Below are 24,537 nucleotides of genomic sequence, written 5' to 3' on the forward strand. Positions count from 1 at the left end.
TCGGAAGGATGGAAGGCTGAGTCAACCCTGAGCCGGTGAGATTTGAACCGCTGACCTGCTGATCTAGCAGTAGCCTGCAGTGCTGCATTTAACCACTGCGCCACCTTGGCTCTTGCAGCCATCAGAACTGCAAGAACAAGTTGTAAGTAGGTCTGGAGAGGTCCATCATAATTTTGAACTTCACTAAAGACCACCTATAAACTTTTTTCCTCCTTCAATGTATAGTCAAACACAAAGAAAAAACCTATAAAACTATCTGGGTTATTGGGTTACCAACATAAGATTAATAATAGGTATTTTCAATATATTTGCTATACTGTTATCAATGAGAGGTACTTTAAAGGCCGCCTCTCTCTCCCCGTGAATCTCTTCGTGTATTATCTTCATAGTAGTTCTCCATGTAGAGTTGGAGATTGATTGGTTGCCTAGTGCTCTCTCTCTCTCTCTCTCTCTCTCTCTCGCTCTCTCTCTCTCTCTCTCTCTCTCTCTCTCTCTCTCTCTCTCTCTCTCTGTGTGTGTGTGTGTGTGTGTGTGTTTGTGTGTGTGTCCTGTATCCTTGTATATAAAAGTCTTGTATATAAACCACTGTTTGTAAGACAAACCTCTGTGTCCTGCATTTTGGGTTGTCTCAAAATAGTAGTCATGCTGTGCTCACTCTAACAAGACATTAGAAAACTAGGAGTAAAATCTTATGTCCTAGTAGAAGACATATACATCCACTTAAATTCATTATTTCATACTTCATAACAAATATGAGATATTCCATCTGATTGCAAGGTGAATTTTACATCCACACAAAATGGACTTATTGAAATAAGAAATTTTGAAAGCAGAGTCATATCTAATTGTAACAGATATGACTATGTCACATTTCCATTTACAGCTTGCACAAAAATGTTTTAACAAGGATCTGATATTAAGGAAGAAAAGAAACAATTTGTAGTCAAAAGAACATTTGAATGTATATTAACATTAGCAGGAAACAATCAAAAATCTCCAGTAGCATAATTAATTATTAGATTAAGGTTTGACTAGGCACACTCAGAATTGACAATGCATGATGGAAACCTCAGCTGGCTTCAACATGAAAATTATCAAATTGTGTCAGTTCAAAAGAATGGGTCCCAATAGCTGCCCAGCCATTATTTGGAATGTGTGTGGTGACGTTCTCCCATAGAGGATAGCCATTCAACATGCCAGCGATATTCGATCCCTGTCAAAAAGAAGGGAAAAGTACAAATTTGTATTCAGTCAATATTGTTTGATGAAGCACATCGTGAGGCAGAAAATAAATCTTTCTAAACTATTTGGAAACTATTTGCCCATGAGGCAAATGCTAGATCTTCCATTTTGAGGGAGATCTGCATTGCAAGTGCTCCACTGAAAATAATTTCACAAAACATGTACACTGAATTGAAACCAGAAAACAAATCATGGCCACATTCTATAACCAAAGGTCACCCCTCCCACTGAACTATATTTGCACCATGCATCTTTATCCATAATTTGGATACTCTACAGAGATACGGAGTTCAACTCTCAGAATTCCCCAGCCAGCCTGACCCTTTCTGAGACCTCTGGAATTTAGAATATTAGAACTGGGGAGTGGGAAGTAGATAGTTAGGGGAAATTAGTATAACTTGCTATTTCAGCGTTATTTCCAGGTGAATTAATTTGTATCATTTTAATGTCACAGGAACAACAAGCTAAATTTTTCCCAGAATTTGTTTTTATTCTCTTACATATCATTTTAAATATACATTCACATAATTGTTATTCTTCATTTATCATTCTTATACATTTATTATTTCATTTAATAGGTTGTAATATACAGTTTGGGTTGCTTTATTTACCATTCCTTCCTCCTGTTGTAACACCACCTTTTTTCCCCTTTCTTTTCACCCACCCTCCCATCTCTACTTTCTTCCTTCCTCCTCTCCTTCCCCTTCCTTCTTCCCTTACCTTTTTCCTACTCCTACTCTTCCTTTGCTACCCTCTCTCCTTCTCTTCCTCTCCCTTCCATCCTCCGCTCCTTACCTTTTTCTTCTTTCCCCCATCTTCCTTTCATTCTCTCTTCCTCTCTCTCTTTTCTATTATTGTAGGTGTCTCTTTCAGATCTCTGTTTATATTTCCTTGGGATGGTATTTCCGCAAACCCAAACATAATTTGATATCATTTCTTATTCCCTTACTTTCGCTAATCTATCCTAACTATATTTTCCTCCCCTTTATATCTCACTTTTGGATATATACTTATATATTTAATATTTTCCTTTCTGTTTTCCCCTTCTTCCCGCCCCTTTTCCATTTAATAGTGCATCGTCTGGGTTCTATATCTTCTCCCTACTTTCTTTTCTAGTTTCCTTTCTCTAGCCAATCATAAAATCTTCCCCATGTCTTGAAGTACTCAGTTTCTCTTTATCCTTTATTTTAACTGCCAATCTATTCATCTCTGCACAATCTAATATAGTTTTTATTATCTCTTCATCTGTTGGTAGCTTATTTAATTTCCAATTTTGGGCAAATACAATTCTTACTGCTGTAGTTACATGTATAATCAAATAAGTATCCTCTTTTTTGAATTTCTCTGGGATAATACGTAGTAAATATATCTCTGGTCTGAATTCTATTTCTTGTTGTAACATTTTCTTTAACCATACTCTTATCTTAGTCCAATATTTCCTTGCTTCTGCACATGTCCACCACATATGATAATAGGAGTCTATTGCTTGGAACAACAAGCTAAATTAAGTGGAGGATGTCCATGTTATTTCCTCTATTCACTTTGTATCAAACACACAAATACACACATGTCCAAAAAATAACTCTATATTGTACAGTCCAGATTTTAGAAGTAACAGGAAAATATGTAACTACAATGCATCCCAAGGAATGCCTTATATTTAAAATCTGCTTTAGGAAGGGCAATTCTTGGAAAATATGTGGATAGACAGGTTTTAACTTGCTGGGATTTCTTGTACTAATCTCTAAGAGGCTATTCTTCAACAAAGGAACTTTCCCAGCATGATACTACTGAATTGCAGCTTGTCAGGTAGTTGAATTTTAATACCTATGGCTTAATGAGATAGCAGGCCTTTATTCCTCTTTAGGAGTTAATCAGCTTACCAGTATTTGAATAGCACTTCAATGCTTACCTTGAGAATCAGAGTGAGTGTATGCCATGTGTTTGCTCGCACACCAGATAACCCTTTCATCAAGATTTCAACACCAGCTACAAAATAATAACATTTTAAAATGCTTTCTCTATCTAGAAAGTTAATTGAAATTATGTGCCACCCAAACTCTGAATTTCAACACAATTAAATAAAACAAAATTAAAAGCATACACTATAATTAGTATATTATATTTAAATACAGTGATACATTTAAAAATAAGCTAAGAATAGAAGATAGTTTTCAATATTGTAATTTATTTGGTGTTGTAATGTTTGTGATACACATCACATTTTGAGTGCAGTTTTGAATATTGAAAAAAACTGCTCCAACTTCCACCCTTTATTATGATTTAACTTTGCATTATTTATTTGTTTATTTATTTATTTGTTTATTTATTTATTTATTTATTTGTCTTGTATGCCGCCCACTCCCGGAGGACTCCGGGCGGCTCACAAAAGACAAGGAAAAGGGGGGAACGAGACAAAGACAACATATTAAAAACAAAACCAACATTCACAATTTCCGTGGAGGTAGATGCTTCTCAGCTCCCCCCAGCCTGCTGGAACAGCCAGGACTTGGTGGCTTTGCGGAAGGCCGGGAGGGTAGTAAGGGTCCGGATCTCAACAGGGAGCTCATTCCAGAGGGCCGGAGCTGCAACAGAGAAGGCCCTCCCCCGGGGAATCGCCAGCCGACATTGGCTGGCACATGGAATCCGGAGGAGACCCAACCTGTGCGATCTAATTGGTCTGAGAGAGGTAATCGGCAGGAGGCAGTCTCTCAGGTACCCAGGTCCGATGCCATGTAGGGCTTTATAGGTAGCGATCAGCACCTTGAAGCGGATTCGGAGACTAATAGGTAGCCAGTGCAGCTCGCGGAGGATAGGTGTAACGTGGGTGTACCTTGGTGCACCCACAATCGCTCCCGCGGTTGCATTCTGGACTAATTGGAGTCTTCGAACACTCTTCAAGGGCAGCCCCATGTAGAGCGCATTACAATAATCCAGTCTTGAGGTCACAAGGGCGTGAGTGACTGTCTGAAGGGCCTCCCGATCCAGGTAGGGTCGCAATTGGTGCACCAGGCGGACTTGGGCAAAGGTCCCCCTGGTCACAGCCGACAGATGGTGTTCTAGAGTCAGCTGTGGGTCCAGGAGGACTCCCAAATTGCGAACCCTCTCTGAGGGGTGTATAATTTCACCCCCCAGCCTGAGAGATGGAACAGTTGGACAATCTTTGGGAGGGAACATCAGCAGCCACTCGGTCTTGTCTGGATTGAGTGCCAACTTGTTTGCTCCCATCCAGACTCTAACAACCTCCAGGCACTGGCACATCACTTCTACTGCTTCGCTGAGTTGGCACGGGGCAGACAGATACAGCTGCGTATCGTCTGCATATTGGTGATACTTAATCCCGTGCCGGCGTATGATCTCACCCAGAGGCTTCATGTAGATGTTAAATAGGAGGGGGGACAGGACCGAACCCTGCGGCACCCCATACTTGAGGGTCCTTGGGGTCGATCTCTGCCCTCCGACCAACACCGACTGCGACCTGTCCGAGAGGAGAACCATCGCAAAACGGTGCCTCCCCCCCCTACCTCTTGCAACCGTCGCAGAAGGCTCGATGGTATCGAAGGCCACTGAGAAGTCAAGAAGCACAAGGATAGAGGGGTGACCCCTATCCCTGGCCGACCAGAGATCATCGATCAGCGCAACCAAAGCAGTTTCCATGCTGTAACCAGGCCTGAAACCTGACTGAAAAGAGTCTAGATAATCGGCTTCATCCGAGGACCGTCGGAGTTGCGAGGCCACCACTTTCTCAACAACCTTCCCTACAAAGGGAAGGTTGGAAACTGGACGGTAGTTGCTCAAAATGGCTGGGTCCAAAGACGATTTCTTCAGGAGGGGTCTCACCACCACATCCTTTAGGAGGGGTGGGAAGATTCTGTCCTGGAGAGAGGTGTTCACAATCGTCTGGATCCAGCCGTGTGTCACCTCCCTGCTGGTCGAGACCAGCCAGGAGGGGCACGGGTCCAGTATACAAGTGGAGGCACTCACCGCTCCCATGGCCTTGTCCACTTCATCAGGAGAAGCCTGTTGAAACTCAATCCATAAAGCATGCTCAAGACCCTCCCCCGGTACCTCGGCTGGTATCGTGCAATTGGAGTCCAGCTCTGTCCGAATCCGAGCGACTTTATCCGTCAAATACTGAACAAATTCCTCAGCTCTACCCTGTAGAGGGTCACCCGCATCCCTCCCTTTCAAGAGGGAGCGGGTTATTCTAAACAAGGCGGCTGGGCGCGATTCGGCGGATGCAATAAGGGCGGCAAAATGCGAACATTTCGCCACCCGTATTGCCACGAGATAGGCTCTAATAAAGGCTCTCATCAGTGCTCGTCTGACTCAGATTTACTGGCCCTCCAGCGGCGCTCTAGGCGTCTCTTTTGGCGCTTCAACTCCGGAGTTCCTCAGTGAACCAAGGAGCCCTCCTGGATCCGCCACCTCAGAGAGGTCGCAAAGGCGCAATCCGGTTTAGAGCCCCCGCCGCCGCTATATTCCAAGCAGCGACTAAGGACTCCACCGGATTGTGGACGATAGTGTCAGGTATTTCTCCAAGCGCCGTCTGAAACCCCATTGGGTCCATCAGGCGCCTGGGGCAGAACCACCTAATCGGTTCCTCCTCCCTACAGTGGGGGATTGGCTTCTGAAAGTCAAGCCTCAGTAGGAAGTGATCAGACCATGACAAGGGCAAGGTTTTAATGCCCTTCAACTCTAGATCACATCTCCACTGCTCCGACAGAAATACAAGGTCAAGTGTGTGACCCGCTGAATGAGTCGAACCTCGAATTACTTGGGTCAAGTCCATGGCTGTCATGGAAGCCATGAACTCCTGTGCCCCATCAGAGCGTTCATCAAGTGTAGACAGGTTGAAATCCCCCAGAATCATAAGCCTGGGGAACTCCACCGCCAACTCGGCTACTGACTCGAGGAGCGAGGGGAGGGCTGTTGCAATGCTGTTGGGAGGTAGGTACATTAGCAACAGACCCACTTGACCACCAAGGTCCAGCTTCATCAACAGGGACTCACACCCGACAAACTCTGGAGCAGGGATCCTACGAGTATTAGTTTATCCAAGTATACAATACAAAGGAAAAAAAACATGGAAAAGTAAGAAGAGAGAGGGGAGGAAAGAAGGGATATGTTGTAATGGGAGAAAAGAAGGTACCAACTTCCGACTCTCTTTAGAACAGTAGGAGGTAATAGAATAAAATTGAATTGAATTCTTTATTGGCCAAGTGTGATTGGGCAAACAAGCAATTTGTCTTTGTTACATAGCAGTATGTACAACCTCTACCCTTCCTAACATCTGGAGACGCTAGGTTGTGTAAGATTCTGAAATAAGTAACATGAAAGATTTGCAGGGCAGTTATTAAGTTTCTGAGAACAGAGGACAATCCACCCACCCAACACCCTCCCCCATCATGCTACAAAAGATAAAAAGTAAGAACTCACCGAGATCTCCCGTAACTTGATATGTGCCATCAGGAAAAACCCAGAAAAAAATTCCTTTGGCAGATGCAATATATATACCACCTTTGTTAATTCTTCCTGCAATGAATGCTCCTCCTTTATTTGATTCTATATAAATATCACAGCTTATTATGATATTTGCCCTGCAAGAATAAATGGAAGATGGTTAAATATTGGACTGATGGGGGGGGGGTAATAGATACTAATTGCCTTAATGTTTGAATAGTCTTTCTCTTGCTTATTTTGAAATCAGAATTTGAAATAGAAGGGTGATCCAGTTCATAATTATAATATGTCAGGGGAGTGATATTTTTTTCCTGCTTCTCCCCTAAACATCTAAAGTAATATTCTAAGTATAATAATGCTTTATTTAGGGCTAAAGGTTATTCCATATAAGATTTCCCAAAAGAAACTGCTTCATCTTAGATTATTTTTAGCAAAGATGAAGTAAGACACATTGTAAATAACATTGGCAATTTTTGTAGAACCCAGACAAAATCTACCTTCAAAACTGCCTGATATCTTATAAGATTTTAAAATGCTGATTCCAACAAAGCCAACACTTCACAATATTTTAAGAGTTTTTTAAGTTTAATTTGGGATGCATTCAATGCTATCTATATTTATTTATATTTATATTTATATTTATTATGCATTTATAGGCCGCCCTTTTCCCTGAGGGGACTCAGGGCGGCTTACAATAAAAGGGGAAAAGGAGTGTAGGACAAATACAAAAAGAAATGTGAGCGAGAATAAATTAAACAATAAAACACAACATTCACTCGACATTTGGGAGGGGCTAAAGTAAAGACTTATCCCCAGGCCTGAAGGGCTAGCCAGATCTTGAGGGCTATGCGGAAGGCCTGGACGGTGGTGAGGGTGCGGATCTCCACGGGGAGATTGTTCCATAGCGTCGGAGCCGCAACAGAGAAGGCTCTCCTCCGAGTAGTCGCCAGTCGGCACTGACTGGCGGATGGAATACGGAGGAGGCCAGCTCTATGCGATCTGATGGGACGCAGGGAGGTAATTGGCAGAAGGCGGTCTCTCAGATAGCCAGATCCACTACCATGGAGCGCTTTATGGGTGGTGAGTAGGACCTTGAAGTGCACCCAGAGATCGACAGGTAGCCAGCGCAGCTCACGGAGGATCGGTGTTATGTGGGCGAACCGTGGTGCGCCCACGATCACTCGCGCAGCCGCATTCTGGACTAGCTGAAGTCTCTGGGTGCTCTTCAAGGGCAGCCCCATGTAGAGCACGTTGCAGTATTCCAGCCTAGAGATCACAAGGGCTCGAGTGACTGTTGTGAGGGCCTCCCGATTCAGGTAGGGCCGCAACTGGCGCACCAGGCGAACCTGGGCAAATGCCCCCCTGGTCACAGCTGAAAGATGGTGGTCGAAACTCAGCTGTGGGTCCAGGAGGACTCCCAAGTTGCGGGCCCTGTCTGAGGGGTATAAATTTTGTCCCCCCAGCCTGAGTGATGGTACGTTGGTCAAATTTTTGGGAGGAAAACTCAACAGCCACTCGGTCTTGTCTGGGTTGAGTATCAGCTTGTTTGCTCTCATCCAGTCTTTAACGGCCTCAAGACCCCGGTTCATCACGTCCACCGCTTCATTGAGTTGGCACGGGGCGGACAGATACAACTGTGTATCGTCCGCGTATTGGTGGTATTTTATCCCGTGCCTCCGAATGATCTCACCCAGCGGTTTCATGTATATGTTAAATAGTAGGGGGGATAAGACCGAACCCTGCGGCACCCCATAAGTTAGGGGCCTCGGGGACGATCTCTGCCCCCCCACCAACACCGACTGCGACCTGTCCGAGAGGTAGGAGGAGAACCACTGCAAAACAGTGCCGCCCACCCCTATCTCCCGCAGTCGTCGCAGAAGGATACCATGGTCGATCTAGGACTATTGAAATGATATATTGAAAATGCTATAATATATTACAAATATTATACAATTACAGAAATACTGCACCTAAAAACACCCCTGGAAATACCTCTGAGAGAAACAGAGATGCAACTATCAGTCTCTTTAGAAGAACTGAATCTAAAAGGATAATCAACAATATTACACAATGTTCCATTTCTTTGGCTACCATGCTCCTAGCTATATGGGTCTCCATTTTATTCCCAGGTATACTCTTTTCTAGTAGGGTATAGCTAAGGAAGAAATAATATCAAAGATAAGATCAGGGGAAAGATTGCTGCAATAGGGAATAATTATATATCAGAATGTCCTTTTTAATTTATTTGTAAGCCACTCTGTAGATTCATTTTTAAAATTGAAGGGCACCACAGTGTCTTATAATAAGTAAGTTTATTTACAGCAATTTTGTTTCCAGAATTCAAGAGATCAAATAATTTATACTTCGGAATATGTCATATCCTTGTAACAAGCCTATTTTCAAGAATACTACCAATAGCTGGGATAACTTTTGTCATAGGAAATATGTTCAGTTCTCTTTTAGCAATGGCTTCTACTCATCAGCTTCTCATTACACTCATTACACTAGGTGACAATCATAAATTAAACATCATGTAGCATAAGATTAACATAAACATGACAACATCTCAGATTCAGCAGAAATGGCCTGTTATGGTTCTTATCTACAAAGGAGTTCCATCTGATGGGACTCAGGATACCTTTTTCTGATGTGACAGAATAGATTGGTTACAATCTCATTGGCCTTTACGAAGTCCCTGAAGACTTTGCTATAAAATTAGGCCTTGAAGTTATTTGTTTTAATTATTTTACATTATTTCTATATATGAGTTTGATGAGATGCCATAGTCACATATGTGACAGAGGTGGGTTGCTCCCGGTTCGGCCTGGATCGGGCAAACTGGTAGTGGCAATGGCAGAAGGCTCCGCCCACTTGCCTGGACACTTCTGCATATGCACAGAAGCTTCGCACGCATGTGCATGCGCAAACCGGTAATTTAAAAAAATGGAAACCCACCACTGATATGTGAAATGGGGAGCTATGTAAAATGAATGAAATAAAACTAAAATAAAGAATAGCCACAATAAAGCAAGCTATCAACAAAAGATTCTCTGCAACTGTAAGTTCACTGCTATGCCCACATTTCATAATAAAATTTGGGCTAAACTGAAAATGTACTACAACACATGTACTACATACCACTTATAGCTGCCTATAATGCTGATTGTGTTCGTTGCATCCATAACCCAGGTTATAGGTCTCTGAGTAACCACTTGTCGGAGTGTAAAGACATGCTCCCCTGGATCAGAAGAGTTCATAAAATATTCAAACACTCCTGTTTGATCAGCAAAGTATGGTGCTTCACTGAAAGGTGGGTTGCCTATTTGAAGAACATAAATTTTATTAGCTCAATCCATCACAGTCATAGTTGTTCACATTATACAAAAGTAGAAATTTCTTAGTTGCAAAAAAACCTTCACATTATAAATGTTTTATCGTCATATGTACTGAAAAATGTGTTTTTATTGTCTTAACTGATCTCTTCAATGTTATCAAGCTAATTTTTTTTTAAAAAGGCCACCAAGAACAGTCAACTGAAATCTGTATGTGACTGGGAACAAGTGGGCTCAAATCTCAGTATTCACTTTTTTGTGATTTACACCAACTGAGATGCTTTCAAAACTAAAAGGCTGCAGAGAGAAAGTCCAATGAACAAATGCATGGACTATTTGCAGCAATAATCACCAAGCAAAGCTAAATAGTTATCTATCATGGATGGTTTAATTTGGATCCTTGTCCAAACAAGAGATTAGACTTAAGGTTGTCAATAGATTCTCACACTGTATTGATTTCTATGTTTACCATTATAGATTTCTGTTCCTCTACTATTGGGAATGCTAGAGAATGTATACTGTCGATGACGGCCCTATCCTTGACAAAAAGGATTAGTAGGATCCTAGGATCATCAAATAAGGAATTCTCTCAAAATAGCTTGATGTTGACTTACGGATATTGAAATCATCTTTGTAAGTGGACGGAAAAGGTTGAGAAGGAGGAGGTTCTGAGAAAGAGCCTTTATGGCCAGTGGTTAGAGTTGTCAAAGTATAGATTTCATCCAAGCCCAATATTAGCGTCAATATTCCTTCAGAGATCTGCACAGCAAGAAGGAGAACAAGTGACCAAGTAGTAGCAGTACATACAGGGAAGTCTTTCAGAGCATTGGAAAGGATTCATTCTTGGACCACTGGCAAGAATGAGACAATTTGGTCTAGCACTTAAGGTACCAAACTAGAAACCAGGAGACAGTGAGTTTTAGCCCCACCTTACCAGGGGTGGGCTCCTGCTGGCGTTACTGCCAGTTCACTTTGCATGCGCAAGCCGCACATTGCTTGCACATGAGCAGTCGCTTGTAAATTGTTCCGCACACTATAAAATAACAAAAAAAACTATGCTGGCAACGGCATGAGCGACCCAGGAACCGGTTCAGGGGCATGGCTACCCTGCCACTGCTATCGGTTCAGCGACCCAGTCACAATTGCTACTAGTGGCTCACTCGAACCGGTGCGAACCGGTAGCAACCCACCTCTGCACCTTACACATGAAAGCAATTGAGTGACTTTGGGCCAGTCCCTCTCTCTGCCCGATCCACCTCACAGGGTTGTTGTTGTGGGCAAACTAAGAGGAAGAAGGATATATACAGAGAGCTCCAAATAAATGAGTTTCAGCTGCAAACTATCATTCCAAGTGATTTACTACATTCCCAAATCAGCAATTTATTAGGAGTGAGTAAGGAGTTATAGATAGATTAAATTTTTGGTTTTATACACCACCTGGAGTCCATTGGAGTTGGGCACCTGTGATCAATTTAAAATAAATAGGGCTTATAGTTTTAACATTTAGAGTGCTCATATTTCATAGCTGCCTCATTAAAAGCAGGAATATGTTGCCTGCTATGACAAGATGCATGCATTTCAGACATGGGAACTTCATAACACCTTTCCTAAACAGCACTACTCTTTTGTTATAGAAGCAGTTTTGTAGAAGATGGCATGCAGGCAAATGTTCTTCCTTTGCATACCTTTAGTTCCTCCAATAGACTCTTAAAAGCAATATCCATTAACTGCATCATAGTCATATTAACCCTTTAACTTATGGTGTACTTACAGTTTTAGGCCCAAGTGACTGAAATAATGTATAGTTGGCAGTAGAAAAATCAAGCTTGGAATACCACATCTGAAGAGATTTCAATTTGTTCTGGAGAAGAAAATGTTTACATTTAATTTTCTTGAGGTACTTTATAGCCACCAACATAGATGATTTTAAAATTAAACACATGAAGACGACTAATAATATCTACTAGCCAGGATGACAGTGTATTCATTTTAGCATCAGAATTAGTGAGACTCTTAATTACTAGTTAATAAATAGAACATGAGCAATAAGATACCGGTTTGCTCATATCCTCTTTGTGGGCTCCCCACTGGTATCTTTTTAGCCACTGTGAGCCATTGGATATGATTAAATTGACCTTTGGTCTAGCCACCACAGTTCTATTGTAGTGGTTTAGACAGGAGGCAGTGGCACAACAGCAGAAAATAAAAAGAAAACAAAACTCTAAACTAGGAATTCAAAATAACAATAATCTAAACACCTTTTTATATAGATAAATATTAGACTATTGAAATTACATAACTTTCTTTAATTTTTCAATGTTGCAATTCATTTTTTTTAATAGGTTTATTTATTTGTGTTGTCTGGGTACAAATCATTTTAGGAAATAATAATCAAGGTGTTTATAACAATATTAATTGCATTAATATCAATTGTATTAATATTATTAATAATAATAATAATATTCATTATAATATTCATGTTCATTTATAATGAATTTAATCTACTTCATATGAAATTACTTCTCTAGTCTTGCCTCTCTCTTGACAGAAAGCTGCTTCAAAGTCTTGAAAGTTGACATATTTCATAGACTCAACATTCATAGTTTAGAACTGAACTATTCTTCCATGTGTAGATGATTATCTATTTTGACACAATCCAAGCACAATATATCCAAAGTTCTTCCAGGATTGAACATTTCCACATTTTTGAAAGATAAGGATTAAGGATATCAATGTATTGTTAAATTAATTGCCTTTAAAAAGATCTCATTCACCATGGCTATAATATTTGACCAATAAGGAATTACATATTTACCAACATTCCTTGAAATTTATTACTAATGCAGCATATTATTAGACCCAAAATTTATTTATTTTTAAAAAAAAGTAAACAATTTTTTAAAAAAAACTTTGAATGCTGGGGAAAAGTAGCAAACTGCATAGATAACAAAAATTTTAACAGTATTTATTTCTATTTAAAAACCTTTTCAAAATCTCAGAAATTCTAAAAGTATTATTACCTAACAATTGATTAAGAGTATGAGCCCGTGACTTCTAACAAAATGTATTGCTACCCATTTTAAAATAAAAGAAAAACTTACACTATAATTACAACTACTATAATTGTCAAGATAAATAATACTCAAGCTGAACCCACAATATTTATTCAATATTGTTTCCATTCCAATGCATGACTGAGATTTATAAATAGAGCTCATAATGCTATTTAAAATCAGAACAATAAAAACAATTATAATTTACTTCAAAATAAATTAAAATATGGTTCATTTATCATCAATTCTGATGCTGATGGTTCTACTTAAATATGTTAAAACCCATTAATAAGCTAATAATTATTTTTTAATGGAAGGAACAAACATCCAGAATTTCCCTGTTCAAATTAAGTCTTTCTTGGAAATCTGAGTTACATAGCAGAAATTAGTACTATAATTAGACCACAGGCAGGCAAAACACTGCAGTACCATGAATCTGAACTGCACCACTTTTATTTGTTCATGGACAACTTCTGACAACAGACAATAAGATAGGGTTCATAGGAATGGAATTTGTCCCTCAATTAGTTATATGTAACATTCAACTACATAGTCACTTTAAAAATGCCAATCATTCTAATTGCTATAGATAAACAAAACAAGCTATTGCCTGGTCTTGTTTTGATCATCTATTCTCTAAGGCACCCGACAGAGTGATTTAGGTACAGTTCAATTACTTACAAAGGATCCATTCAAGTGGAAAACTGCCTTTTGGGGTGACACAACATAGGGAGGAAGTGGTGGCCTGATGCATCGTGAGTGGTTGTGAGTCTAAAAATAAAGAATAAATTGCACAATCAAACATCACCTCAAAATGTCATTCCTTTTATTTCCATCATCCAGACTGTACATGACATTGCTTATTTAGATAAAGAGTGTCACCCACATAAAAGCATAATTATCAAATTCTGGAAAATCAGTATGTATGTATGTATGTATGTATGTATGTATGTATGTATGTATGTATGTATGTATGTATATACTGCAGTGGTGGGAGTCAAAAAAATTTACTACCAGTTCTGTGGACATGGCTTTTTGGGCATGGCTTTGTGGGCACGGCAGGGGAAGGATACTGCAAAATACCCATTCCCTCCGCACCTCACTAACCTGCTTTCCAGTTCTCTTCTTCTGTTCAGGGCAACAAAAGAAGATCAGCTGGGAGTATGGAGGACAGTGGGGGCGGGGCCAGCCTATTTGCCAGTTCTCCAAACTACTCAAAATTTCTGCTACTTGTTCTCCAGAACTGTCAGAACTGGCTGATGTGCTGTATATATTACTTTTTTAAAAAAAAGTGGGGTGAAAAGAAAAGGACAGAAGAGAAAGAAATCTCAAGAATAGCTCAATGAGAACTGAGCTATGTTTGGTGACCATTTAGAATTTAGAATTTAGAATTTATTAACATTTATAGGCCGCCCTTTTCCCTGAGGGGACTCAGGGCGGCTCACATAAAATCAGGGAAGGGGGATACAAACAATGACATAGACACACATAAGTAAAAATAATAAGCAACATTCATTCATCATTCGGGAGGGGCGACTATCTTTGTCCCCAGGCCTGACGGGCTAGCCAGGTCTTAAGGGCTATGCGGAAGGCCTGGACGGTGGTGAGAGTACGAATCTCCACGGGGAGCTCGTTCCAAAGGGTCGGAGCTACTACTGAAAAGGCCCTCCATGAAATACTGACCACAGGAATAGGGGCGAGAAGGTTTCTCCACCCCCATCTCTGTCTCGGTCTTTGTCTCTCTCCTAAGAGCAGTGTTCTGAAGAGGCTGTAAGCCACAATACAATACTCTGCAATAATAATTCTGCTTGCAACTTATGTCTAGGATATCCCCTTCAACTGTGACTGGGAATGACTGGGAGTGAGCAGATTCCAGGAATTAGGGTATTCTATCTGACATGCCAAATCAGGAAGTGGAAATACAGCAACAACACACAGCAGTAAAACACACACACACACACACACACACACAGACAGACACATACACACAAACATAATCAGTAAAAACAGACTAGATTTGCATTGCTGAATCCTTAGAGCATAATGCAAGACCTTAAGATCACAATTACAAAATTGTTAAAGAATATAATGAACCACAATTATAAACTTATTATCTATTCAGTCTCTGAAAAAACTCCAGTTATAAGGATGTGGTTCAATGTAAACAAATATAAATTTGTTTAATATATAAATGAATAACTTGACTTTCGTATTACATTTCAAAATGTTTTTTTAATCCTTTAAACATACTATACCAATAATTTATACTACAACCCTGTAAAATAAATCAATATAATATATCCCTAGAAGACAAATTTGCTTGTCTAAGATCTCTTCTCGAAGCCCTATCAGAATTGGGACTCAAAGAAGGCACTTCTCATTCACAACTCAGTCTTAGGTACTATAGTGGACCAATTGAAAAGACACTAGTACAATGCTCCTCATAGAGAAGCATTTATTTTCAATATATATCAGCAGATGGCAGCATTTGACTGATTTTGTGGAGGCTCAAAAACTAAACTGTTATTACTTGGTTTGGAGAATATCAGAGACTACTTGGGATACAGACTATACTGAAAGTCGGGAGAGGGGGGGGGAGAAAAAACCCAACAGCAATTCATTTTCATATTGTTGCCATGAAAACTCCATGGATGCATTCATGAAATTAACAGGAGCCAAGAGCAACTCAAAGACAGTATATCTCCATAGCATTTGTACTGTTATGCTTCCATAACTTTTATAGTGTGTGAAATCAATTTTACATTAGACTTTGCTAAATAACATTACCATTGTTTCAATGACGATGGTCAGATTGCCTAGCCCATCAGTTAGAGCCACGAAGCTTCCACCCTTTTCCAGATGCCCATCTACTTTCAGGTAATACCAGCCTGGTTGGGTGAATTGTGTTGTATGCGCTGTGTTAAAACAAAAAAAAGAACACTAAAACCTGGTTCAATGGGAAGAAAAAATAATAAGGTCAACATAAAATTACATGAAGAAAGGAGATAGCTCAATTGTCCTACAAGTAAGTAATCAACTTGCTCTGACTGCAGTACCCATACGTAGTTACAACTCAAGGAATGACTTCTTATAGGAATGCAGATGGTTATGGATTTAATTCAGAAGAGCTCCTTCATAATGTATAGGATCATGAATGCAATATCAGTCTGTGACTCAATAAAACTACTGTGATTTAGACCAGGGGTCACCAACCTTTTGGAACTCAGGGACCACTAAATTCATAATTTTAAATCCACTAATATGATTTGCCTAATGACTGGCTGGGTGGGCATGGCAAGGTGGTCATGTGACTCAATGTCACTCATGTCAAGGGGCGCCTTGCCAGCCTCTATTTGCCATTCCTCTCCTGCCTGCTCCTTAGAGTCCCAACAGGAAGCAGTTGCTGGAGCTAAGCAGCCACCATGAGAAAGAGTTGGCAAAACAAATGGTTCAGGTCAAATTGGATATGACCAAGAAGGAGGCTCAGCAGAAGCACCTCACTGAGGACTACAAGCACAGGCTTTCCAAGCAGAGAGAAGACCTGTGGGAGTGCAAGACCAAGTGCCAATACCTGGAGGCTCAGCGAGCTGAGATGATTAGCCAGTTCCAGACCATGATGTAGTCCCACTGGAACAAGGTTCTTCGGCACCAGCAACACTTTCGTCTAGCCTTCGCCTAAAGCCCCATGCCAGGAGGCTGAAGCAGACCCCCAGTTGGAATTTCTGGCCCCCTCTGACCCACACAAAAAGATTCAGAAGGGGGAGACTTTCTCCAGCAACACAAATATACATTGCATGTATCTGGCCCAGGAGGTATAGTTTGAGGACCCCTGATTTAGTGCAATATAAAAAATGCAAATATTTTTTCCGTGGATCACCAAAATGTTCGCACAGACCACCTTCTGAATGAAAAAGTATTTTGAATGATTAAGCAATAAAGTAAGAACAGCATTATATTATCATACAACTCACACTTTTTTTCATAGTTATGAGCTTATTAAAAAGTAAGCATTGAATCAGTACACCTAATAGTTAGAATTCAAAACCTGACTGAGTCAGAAATCTGTGCATGGGAAACAGAGTGAGCCTACGACCTCAATTTTGATAGGACAAAATGTCTGAAATCATTTCAAATTGACAGTAGTCCTATGAAACTACTCCATTGTGCAAAATCTTGCACACTTGTTGAAAGAAAACTGTTTTACTCCATGCACATTCTTTTATAAAAGCTATGTATTATTCATTTAGAAGATTCTGCTATACTCCAACAAATATTATAATTCAAAACAATAGATATTCAATATGCTACTCAATGGGTCAACATGCATTTGATAACTGGAAATGTTTATGTCTAACTCAGTAGTGGGTTCCAGATCCCATTGCAACTGGTACAGTGCAACAGGGCCAGGCATCCACCACATGAATGTGTGCAGCATGTTTGTGCGCGCACACAGTATGTGCATGCATATTTACCGCCCACAATGCTCCAGCTGCTCGACAGAGCATCACGCAGGCGCCGTACGCTCCATGTGCGACAGCCCTGAACAGCTCAAATACTGGTAAGGAGCATGGGCGAGCAGGTGGGCCCTCTGGAGCACCGGAACGGTACCTGGTGCTCCCGGCAGGCACCAGTATGCCTGGTCGTAACCCACCACTGGTCTAACTTTTAAAATGTACCTGTGGCCCATATAGGAGAATTTGCAGTGTAATGTCCACTCCATGGTTCTTGTGCTGTCATTAAACCACACCTTCCAAAGGGTAATCCTTCATAGTAACTAGCTACCAAATTCCAAGCAAGAGTGCTAAGAACAAGGAATAAGAGAAAGAAAGGAAATTATTAATTATATTCCACTATTCGTAAACCAAAATCTTCCAAGTGATTTTACAAGAGATAGCAGCAATCATTAATAAAATCTCAATAAATAAATATATGAATAAATGGAGATGGTTACCAAAGGTGAAAATATTGACACAGACTAAGCTTAGAGTGGTATTTATCTGCCTGCCTTTCACTCTCTTCTGAAACTTTTCACTTGATGGTAATAGCCCAAAAAATCGAAAGGAAGGGCTTCACAGAGGTTTAGACAATTAAGTGGCCAAGCAAACATCCACCTATTTAATTCATCCCAAGAGCTACTATATGTTGATCGATCAAGCACAACATAAGTCATATATTAAGAAGGACTCTCACGGGGGAATATCTGCAGTATAAATGTTCTTGTTATGAACAATGGGGGGGGGGGGATAGTTGGTCCAAGTTTCATGCACATAATTATTTCACTTGCTAAAATGAAATAATTTTAGTAAATGAAATAACCCAATTGTCACTGCCAAAAGAATTAAGCAAGGTTTTCACAATATTATTTGATACAGATTATTGTCATGAAATACACTTTTATATCACCAGATGTATCGATACATACGCAGTCATGTTCCCATTTACATAATTTTGATTCAGGATTCGAGCCCAGCAACCAGTACCCTCTTCATTGTTGAAAGTACTGTAATCTTCAGAAGACCAGAGTTTCTTTTGGGTTAATTGAGCACTTTTCACTGTTGTTGTCCCTGGGTAGTGAGCCCTAGACAGGGAAAAATTTATACGTTTTAACTCCAATGTATATGCATTTCATTAAGTAACATTCTAGAAAAGTATGGAGGGCATGGTGTCTTTTCTAATAACGGTATTTCCTCAGGGCTTCAATTTTTGATGATTATATGGAAAATTGAGAATCTCAACTGGTCTTAAATTACTCATAGCTCTTTCAAGGGCACTTCAGCAATCTCTTTGATCCCATCTATTCTCCTCAGCATTTACTTTTACAGCAATAATAAATCCATGACATAGAAAATAAAAGTGTTCACGCGTGAATTCAGGAATAACATTTAAAGGCTACCATTTACAATGTGAACGCTCAGCATTTATCCAGCATTTTAAAAGTCAGAAATGTTTGAAAAAACCAAAAGAATAAATCAGTATGATAATCCCTGGATTGCAGTTGGCAAGTCTTAGCCTCAGTTTTCTTCATGGCTGTCTGGTAAGATCAAAGGAAAGACAGGATTTTTAAAAAGGATTTCCAGGGTTTCACTTATGTAGGGTTTTTACAGTGAATCATCTGGATGGTCCTTAGAACTGAGGTTACACGTGTAAGTAGAAACTGCAGCAATCTGCAGATTCAAAGTATAACCTGCAACATTTTATTCACTTATTCGATAACACCTGATTTACTCAGCTATTACAACGTGAACATTCTCACGAACACCAATGATGTAAGGACTAACCAATTATTGTGCCTTGGAGATAGCCAATAATGAGATAATACGTAAAGCTCAAAGAAGCTGAAAACACTATAAGAATGATGTTTCATGATTAATAATTTTGCTGTTGATTCTCATGTTAATTCTGGATGCTCAATAAACTTTGGTTGATTCAGCTATCCGTGAGTGGACATTCCTTTCATCTTCAGCCTCGGGAACCCTAAATGCTACACACTTATTTACCAATGTGGCAGCATTACTCTCATTACTACTGAGCAGAATTTAGAGACCTAAATGTCTCAATGCTTTTGATTTATTTAACAAAGTATTGATGTCCAAGTCTAGATTCCTTTTGAAATGTAGTGATGCAAAATAACTGAAACCTCTATCTTCATTTAACAACTAATATATTCTGAATTCTAACACCTGGTACAGAAATCCCTGCTATGGACAGTCTTGTCAGTCCAACATAAATCCTTCCAATAAAACATAAGAGACTTAATATCTTAAACAATTATGTTCAAAGCTCTTTAAAAATAGGGACCAGCAAACATTAGAGATCACTGTGACTGGGGATTTCCATTGGTTCATTTTGATTGGGGGGGGGGGAAATCAGAGCAGAAGACCATCTTAGGATTTTCTTTCTTTTTTTCAACAAATACACAACAATTACTTTCATTTTCCAGCCACATTCCTCAACAAGACTGTTTTCATTATGCAAGCAAAGATCATCAATGTTCCTTTGTCAATCCAGCTGGCAGCTGTTCTTTTTCTCTCTCAGGTTGATAAAGCCATTTTTCTTTCATCATCTTCAATCTTGTTAGTGACCATCTGTGAAAGACATTCCCTCCTCCTCCTCCTCCTCAACTTTGGCAAGTCTAACCTGGATTTCCCCTCCTTTGCTTCAAGAGGATTTAAACTCTCCTGAAACCAGCACACCAGAACCAAAAAACCTTTAGCAGTGACACTGTCTAGCCCATGTTAGGTTTATCAGACATCCCTGTGTTTTCCTTAAAAAGCCAATTTTCAACAACCAGAACTGCCTTCCATCATCTAAGATGCCGGTCATTACACATATCCATTAAATTCTCTCCAAAATCTCCTTCCCAGAGCATCCGATGAGTTTCAATCTTTCACTTCTAATGTCAGCAGAATAGTTTTGTCTGGAAATCTTTTCTATAAGATATTAAATCATCCCTATTCTTATCTAATAGCTGGAAGAAGCACTTGGTTGATTTCTATGTAGATATGTAAATAGCCAGCAGGAAACCAGGGCTGAATGCCAACTATTATAATAACCATGTACAAAAGACAAGTGGAGCAACTTTTATTCACTGGAGAGCCACTGAGGTGCTACCTCAGCATATGTCTACCGAAATTCTCAGTCATGCACATCATGATTGCCCCAAAGGGTGTTTTTTTTCTTGAAGATGTTTCGCTTCTCACCCAAGTAGCTTCTTCAGGTCTGACTGAATGGTTGAGATTGGAAGGATTTATATTCTTTGCAATTGTATGTTATGATATGATCCTTCCATTCCCCACTATTCAATCAGAACTGAAAAAGCTTGAGATGTGAATACAAGGGGTTTTGAGGAAAAAAATCAGTTTTGTAAAGATGCCCTACCCAATAATACTGACTGCTTCGTGGAGCTCAGAGTCAGTGAGCATGAAAAATGTTATTGGTTCCCAGAGGTCATCGCTGGCTATGATCTGCACTCGCTGAAGGTCTTGCTTATCCAAAGCGTACCTTAAAATCTTTTAAAATAAAGAGACAAGAAAAGTAGCATTTTACTCATTTTTATTCATTTATTTATGTATTAAATTTGTATGCCAGCCATCTTTCTGCTCATCACTTGTAAGAAATAAATATTTAAAAAGCCAAAATGTGCAATTTATTTTGCTGATGTCTAGCTACAAAACAGGCATCTCTCTCTATGACAAATGCATAAATGTGAATAGCAATAGTACTTAGACTTATATACCGCTTAACAGTGCTTTACGGTCCTCTCTAAGCGGTTTACAGAATCAACATATTGCCCCTAACAATCTGGGTCTTCATTTTACCGACCTTAGAAGGATGGAAGGCCGAGTCAACCTTGAGCCAGTGAGACTCAAACTTGAGAAGAATTAGCGTTCAATACTGCATTCTAACCACTACACCACCACAGCTCTTGATGTTACCATAAATGCAAGCATTTGTCTGCCAAAGGGGAAAATAGAGCAAGATGCCACTCTCTTCAGTAAATTGCTTCATTTCTAAAAATTTTAAATGGACAAAGTTCATAATAGTTGCTTTGAATAGTGAGACGGATGGCATATAAATTCAATAAATAAATAAGAAAGCGCCATGGACAGGCTGGGGAAACAAAGAGGAAAGCCTCATTCTCCAAACAAAGGTATACCTCTCCTGCAGCAAAATTTTAAAAATTTTGCAGGCAAATACCTTTCATTTCAGAATAAGACATGTCGAAGAATAAACAAATCAGGACAAAATCCAATATCTGTTCACACCACAGAATGTTCTCCCCCTTCTGTGGTCCGTGTGCCCCAATTTACTCCATAATTTTTTTCCAGCCCAGAGAACAGATGTCTATGGAGATTCTCATTCATCCAGGTTATGGTTGTCCCATAGGTGCTTTTTGAAGAGACAACTGGACTTCATTGTTTTTCTTTGAAGACATTTCGCTTCTCTTTCAAGAAGCTTCTTCAGACATCATCCAGTCAGAGCTGAAGAAGCTTCTTGGATGAGAAGCAAAACATCTTCAAAGAAAAACAACAAAGTCCAATTGCCTCCTGAAAAAGCCCCAGAGAATAGATGCTAATGATGCACAGGGAGGTGGGTGGAGACAGAGGAAGAGAAAATAATTTCTCTCTTCCACTGATGGAAGTACTGTAGCGCTGTCAATGAAACAATTTCCCCAATAATGTAACAAAGATCTTCAGTGAAATTGAATTTTAGATTATGAAAGAAAAATATCAATAAAAACTCACAGAGCACTTTTGTACACTTATTGACTGAAGACCATTAACCAACTTTGAATGGCCAATTCTCTGCAAAGCTATCAGATGAGACCCAGAATAAGTTTCAAGTTTTGAGATTATCTACAGGATTGCAATTTGAGCCAAATTTATAATGTGCATATAGACTGTGACAAATGAATCTGAGACTTGATAAAACACTGAAATATTGGAAGCAAATAAGATACTATAAAGACCAAGAAAAGGTATGCAACAGTCTAAAAAACAGAGCAGCTAAGTCATCAGGGGAACAGGGGAAATTCTAGAAAGTTATGATACCCTATCGCATTTTGTAACTTTTAGAAAAGAAAATGTTTTCTGAATGGGAGAAAATATTTTTTCTACAGAGAAGGAGGGAAGGAGAGAGGGGGAGAGAGAGAGAGAGAGAGTCAAATTATGTCTTCATTTCATCTTATCTGTTAACCAGATTTCTTTCTATATTAGTAATAACATGATATTGCACGTCTAGTGCATAGGTTCAGGATAATGCTGGATCTGAATTCTACAATAACCTTATTATTTAATAAAGTGCCATCATTTCTCACAAAAATCATTTTTAATAGAAATCAAACACTGTTCCATTTTAAATGTCTTAAAATTTATCCACTGAGCAATGGACTTTTCAGTGCATACAGCTACACTCTAATGGCTTTAGATCAGGGGTCAGAAACCCTTGGCTCTGGAGCCGCATGTGGCTCTTTCATTCCTCTGCTGCGGCTCCCTGTCGCCGGCCAGCTCCACAATTGATAGGGCTTTCAGTTAGGATAGGTAGAGGAAAAAGGATGCCATACTAGGAGGAGACTTCTAGTCAGCAGAGGAAAAAGGACACCGTGCTCTGAGGAAACTCTATGGTGGGGGAAAACAGACTTCCGGTTGGTTCAAGAATTGAATAGGGGGCTTCCAGTTAGGACCTTTGTGGCTCTTTGAGTGTTGAAGTTTGCCGACCCCTGGTTTAGGTTAGTCAATGAGTTAATTAATGCAGCACACCTAGACAATGCATTAGATAGCCATAAAATCAAAGCACTGAAAACATAGAGAATAAGATTAGATGATACAGGTAAGTAAACCAGACATTAAAATTGTCACTGATAATCACCAGGCAGCGTGTTCACTTTGGAAAGGTGACATTTAAATGCATAATGTACAACACAGTCCTGCATCTCTGGAAGGGATAAAAATAGATGATTTTTAAAAAAATATAAAAAAAATGGATTTTTTGAAATTTAAATTATATATATATTATTATTTAAATTGTATTTTTATTTTTGTCATATTTATTTTAATAAAATGCTTTTGGAGTAAAAATCTATCTAAAGATAGTTTTCTATTTAAGATACATTAATAATTTAGTTTATTCAGCATGAAATGGAGCTTAGTTATGTAGCACGAAGCTGTATATTCTGCAATATTTACATTTTTGGTAAACTCATTCCATGAATCCAAGCACTCTGAATAGGAAACTTTCATTTTGTTTGCAAATAATAATATTAAAGATTCTAACTACCAGCAAGAATGAGTTTAAAGAGCACCTGTCATTTCAGATCCATCATGGCAGTGCCTATTAGCAAGCATCCACATTAAAGTGAATGGGACTGTCGGTGAGTCAACAGTAGGTCAGAGATGACAGTTGCTCTTCAAAAATTATTATTTAAATCAAGTTGATTTAAATCAAGTCTTTTTACTAATGATTTAAATCGTGATTTAAATCGAGTTGATTTAAATCAAATCCACCCTGATCTCTAGCAATCAAAGCAACTAAGATACAGATCAAAAAGCAAAATGATATTACAAATACCACCACAAATAGAATAAAATAAAACAAAAAATGGAGCATTTTCCCAAGAAGTACATTCTTAATACAGTAAAAACACTATCTCTGAAAAGGACCAAGCAATCACAAGAAATTTCCTCAGAGTTCCTATTCTCTTCTATTGGCTCCCTAAAAAGATAATCGATAGTGTTTTAATATTCCACACAATCCTATATATATATACAAGTATATCAACAACTCTTAGACTTTATGCCACCAATTTTCAAAATTTCCCCTAAAGATCAGCAGATAGTGAAGGTCCTGAGAATTCTGTATTGATATGAAGCCTTAGGTTCTTAGGTTATCCAAAGGAAAGAAAGTTACTATTTAAGAAACATCCGTGGAAAATACTATATAAAACAAAA

General features: G+C 39.3%; 1 protein-coding gene across 2 annotated transcripts in view; it reads right to left on the reverse strand.

Moving 5' to 3' along the window:
* Positions 1–936: 936 nt before the first annotated feature.
* GALC (galactosylceramidase) overlaps positions 937–24,537 on the reverse strand; it is a 43,046-nt gene continuing 19,445 nt past the window's right edge. The window contains exons 7-17 of one of the 2 annotated variants that reach the window (XM_032232692.1): positions 20,969–21,099; positions 18,513–18,668; positions 17,767–17,891; positions 15,878–16,005; positions 13,772–13,861; positions 11,809–11,898; positions 10,652–10,796; positions 9,844–10,024; positions 6,682–6,842; positions 3,155–3,231; positions 937–1,213 (exon numbers count right to left, since the gene is read on the reverse strand). In XM_032232692.1, coding sequence (XP_032088583.1) covers positions 1,070–1,213; positions 3,155–3,231; positions 6,682–6,842; positions 9,844–10,024; positions 10,652–10,796; positions 11,809–11,898; positions 13,772–13,861; positions 15,878–16,005; positions 17,767–17,891; positions 18,513–18,668; positions 20,969–21,099 — 1,428 coding nt within the window. In that variant the 3' untranslated portion in view covers positions 937–1,069. The remainder of the gene's footprint in view (positions 1,214–3,154; positions 3,232–6,681; positions 6,843–9,843; positions 10,025–10,651; positions 10,797–11,808; positions 11,899–13,771; positions 13,862–15,877; positions 16,006–17,766; positions 17,892–18,512; positions 18,669–20,968; positions 21,100–24,537) is intronic. The other variant, XM_032232700.1, reaches the window with a different exon arrangement.

Source organism: Thamnophis elegans, chromosome 1, assembly GCF_009769535.1.
Source record: "Thamnophis elegans isolate rThaEle1 chromosome 1, rThaEle1.pri, whole genome shotgun sequence".
Classification (NCBI taxonomy): Eukaryota; Metazoa; Chordata; class Lepidosauria; order Squamata; family Colubridae; genus Thamnophis; species Thamnophis elegans.